This window comes from Miscanthus floridulus, chromosome 3 (genome assembly GCF_019320115.1).
Source record: "Miscanthus floridulus cultivar M001 chromosome 3, ASM1932011v1, whole genome shotgun sequence".
Classification (NCBI taxonomy): Eukaryota; Viridiplantae; Streptophyta; class Magnoliopsida; order Poales; family Poaceae; genus Miscanthus; species Miscanthus floridulus.
In genome coordinates, this window is record NC_089582.1 from 10,050,990 (window position 1) to 10,055,167 (window position 4,178).

The window sequence follows — 4,178 nt, forward strand, 5'->3', positions numbered from 1 at the left end:
TACGGATTCGGTCGGATTAAATATAGAAAACGATGCGGTTCGGTTCGGGATATTTCCGTTCCGTTTTCATCCTTAGCTGGGATGGGTTGGCCAGACAAAAGCAGGAGTGTCCCTTGCAGCAGCAACGCATATTGGGTGAAATTTGGAAATTTGATTATTGTAGTATTTTTATTTTTAGTTGACAATTAATATTTAATTATGGACTAATTAGGTTTAAAACGTTTGTCTCGTGATTTTCAACCAAACTGTGTAATTTTTTTTTTTTCTATGTTTAATACTCCATACACGTATCGTAAGATTCGATATAATAGTGTTACCGTAGCACTTTTTGAGAAATTTTTTTGAACTCAACAAGGGCAAACAATACATCATGGTGCTGCCTGCAAATATAGGGGGGTGTCCGGCTTCCACCTACTTGCGGATGTTTCGGCTGATTTCCAACGATTTAATAGTATTGTGTGAGAGAATAAGCTGCAAGCTGGAAATAGTTCACGGAGTGAGTGGGCGGACAAAACCAAAGCAGATCCAGACGGTAGGCACGGGCGCACGGCCCATTGCCAAACGCAGTGGGCTAGGAGGCCAGGCCGGAAATAAATAAAGGCCGCTGGGCATTACTGTACTGTAGGGTCATGCGTTGCCGACAGCAGCACCACCCACTGCCGAGGCAAGGCACGGGGTGCTTTTCTTTTCTGTCTTCTCCTATGGCTATGTGCGTGTGTTGTGACAGGAGAGGAGGAGGCGCATCAACTTTTGAGATGGCGAGAGGCCAGATGTGGTGGTGGACCCTGAACCAGAGGAGGAGAAACGAGAGGACGGACGGTAAACGAATGAATGAATTCGTTGGCTGTTCTAAATTAATTTTTATTTTTGAATGAGAGGTTGTGCAAACTAACGATCTGTTTGGCAGGGCTCTGAAAATGGCTCCGGCTCTAGCTGAAGCCGTTCCGGAAAACGTTTGGTAAAACGACTCCTTCGCACTCGACGACGTGAACCCACGTCAAAGAGCCACACGGAGCTTGTTTTTGAGTTTTTTCCTGAGCAGATAAAAAATAGCTCCGACTTCCTATGCGAAACCTTTTTCAAAGCAGAGCCGAAGCTAAAACCCCTGTAGATTAAAGAGTCCTACTGCTACCGTAGCAGCAAGCAAACACAGCAAAAGCAGCAAGCTTGGCAATTGCCATTGCAATTTGCATTGGTGATTGGTCCCCCGGTCGAGCACGGGCGGCAGCGGCTCGTCCCCCTCCCCCCTCGTCAAAAGGAGAGGAGAGGCTCACTCGGCCATTTTCCTTCTTTCCCTCCTATCCATCGAGTCTATCCCCTTTTTTCTTCTTCCATCAATCTTCGTCACTACTCCCCCTGCACACCGCACGCCAAGGCCAAGAACAAGGCCCCGATTCCATTCGAAAACCCTGCTCGCCGCCGGCTGCCTCATCTAATCTAATCTGCAATTCCCCATTCCCTTCCGTCCCTTGACAAGTTGCCATTCACATGCATGCTGCAGCCTGGAGAGGGAGGAAAGCAGAAGAAATCCCTTGTCAACTCCATCGCCATCGCCAGATGAGATCCATCCATGCCAATGCAATCAGCACCAGCAAGCTAGCATTTTTCGTCTGATTCATTTCTCTCTCTTTTTCCTTCTCACTCTTGCTATCTCTGCAGCTTCATTTCCCTCATCGCTGTAACAGTATCTACTGCTGCGATGGCAATGCAAATGCCGCCGCCGCTTCTCCCCTCCCTCACCCTCTTCCTCTGCCTCTCGCTTGCGCTGCTGCTACTACCACCTCGCCCCGCCTCCGCCGTCTCTTCTTCCCCGTCCTTCTCCCTCGACTTCTTCCCCGCCGCCGGCGCCATCGCGCAGCTCGCCCTCTCCGTAGGCGCCAGCGCCAATGCCACCTCCGGCGCCGTCTCCATGCCCATCCCAGGCGCACGGGTCCAGTACAGGACCCCCATTGCCGCGTCCGCACTCCGGCCCGGATTCTCCACCCACTTCTCCTTCGCCCTCCCTCCTCCCGCCCCGTCCTCCTCCTCCTCCCTCGCCTTCTTCCTCACGCCCTCCGCCTCCCGCTCGCCCCCAGCCCTCTCCGTCGTCTTCTCCGCGCGCCACGTCCGCCTCGACCTCGCCGGCCGCACCGTCCTCCAGACGGAGACACACCATCCCGTTCACACCACCCCAAGCCTCCAGCTGCTGCACCTGCACGCCTGGATAGACTACCACAGCAGCAACTCTTCTTCCAATCCCGCCACGGACACGCTCCACGTCCGGCTCGCCGCCACGCGCACCCCCACCACCACCCACCACCCGACCCCTACCCCGACCCCGCCGCTGCTCTCCTACCCGTTCCATCTGCCCCCCGTCCTCCGCAGGGGCCCCATCCTCGCCGGATTCCGGACCTCCTCCGGCAACTGCACACTCTTCACCTGGGCGTTCCGCGCGGCTCCCAACCGGATGCACTCCATGCCGCTCAACCCCACCGACTTCCTCACCACGCCGCCGCCAGAACGCGTTGCCAGCGCCAGCGCCCGCGCGCCCGCCCTCGACCGCCGCTACAGCAGCCCCTGGGGCGCTGCGCTGTCCCTGCTGCTCGCGGCTGCGGCTGGTGCAATGCTCACCTTCCTTGTGCTCTTCCTCTGGTACTCCGTGGCCAAGCGCCGGCCCGTCGCACCGGTGGAGTACCCCATGCACCCCTCACACCTCGTCTACGAGAAGATTGTGCTCGTGCGGGTCAAGGACGACGCCGCGGTTGCCGATTCCGCCGGGAACAAGTAGATGCTCCCACCACCACCGACACCACGCTTTCTGTTCTGCTGGTAACATCAACCAAGCAAGTAGATGCTGCCTTTCACTTTTTTTCTTGCTGTATTTTTTTCCACTTCACTAGTTCACTTCTGCTGCATTTGCAATCGTGTTGTAATTACCTGTAGTAGTAAAGTAGTAGTAAGTACCATGAGCCCAACGTGGTGGAAACTGCAGATTTTGCCTCCCAAACACAACAGGGCAAACTCTGCTTTTTCCACCCAAATTACCTTCAATAAGCTAGCTAGTAGAAGAGTGCTTCTTTTTGTTTTTGTGATCTTTGTTCCTAATCAACTTGTAACACTGTTGCTACCGATGTGTTTCCTTTCTTGCGCTGATGCTGCTTAGTACTCCTAATTTTGTTTCTGTACTTAGTTGTGTTTCACTCCTCCGCTCTAACGGGCAAAACTGATCTTTCTTTTCCTTACATATAATAAATGCATACTAATCTTCACCATAAATCGGTTCAATCGCCAATTCACCATGGCTTCGTATTATACTGCTTTGAAATGGTAGCATTCTTCTGTCTCGCTACATATCCTACGCTGTGGTCAGGTCATGTTACATTAAGTTTCAGCACATCCATAAATCGCAGTAGGGTTCTTCTTTTCCCTCCTGGTTGGAAAGTCATGCATCATATGTTTCTCTATTCATATTCCTTCTGCAAGACCTCGTCTGGTAGACATAAAACTCCAAGCTGCCCTGTCCTCTGTGGTTCATCAATATCTAGTTTCGGCCTACTAGTAGTATGTATTAGCTTTTGATGTAGACTCAAAGCACTCAAAGCAGCTCCAGCTCCAAGTTTGACCATGTTGATACATCTCTCTCAAGTTGCCAACAAAGTGGGGGTAAAGTCCAACTTGGAGCAAGTGACCTGCATTTCATATTTCTGGATAGAGGCCGAAGATTTGATTTGGGCTGCTTTCGGTTAGCCAAAGTGACTTTGCATTATGATACTGTATGGGTGGAGATACGAGGACTATATATATGTTTTCATAGTTATGCTTTCAGTTGGGACTTGGGAACTACAAAACAGAATATGGAATCCAGGGTTGCTCTTACCTTTTCTTCCCTTTTCTTTCTGCGGTAATAATTCACACCTTACCTTTTTCTTCCATTTTCTTTCTGCTATAATAATTGGACACCTGAATTTTTCGGTTCATTGTGGCTTCATTTCATGCTGCCAAAATTAGGGTGCAAGTGCATCTTTCAAAACCACGAAGTTCAGGTGAGTAGCTGAATTGCCTTCAGTTAGGATTGATGCCTTTTGGAACCGGATGCTGCTGTTAGTGGACCAGAGATATATGTATGTTATGGACTCTATAATGTCAGCTGAGTGTGGTCATCAGTAGTTATTAGTCTTGACAGCTGTTGGACAGGCTAT

At 50.9% G+C, this 4,178-nt stretch overlaps 1 protein-coding gene across 1 annotated transcript; it reads left to right on the plus strand.

The window, feature by feature from the left end:
* Positions 1–1,228: 1,228 nt before the first annotated feature.
* LOC136544954 (uncharacterized) lies at positions 1,229–3,108 on the plus strand. Its single transcript, XM_066537012.1, has one exon. It carries the CDS (start codon positions 1,700–1,702, stop codon positions 2,765–2,767), a length of 1,068 nt encoding a protein of 355 aa, XP_066393109.1. The 5' UTR covers positions 1,229–1,699; the 3' UTR covers positions 2,768–3,108.
* Positions 3,109–4,178: the final 1,070 nt, after the last annotated feature.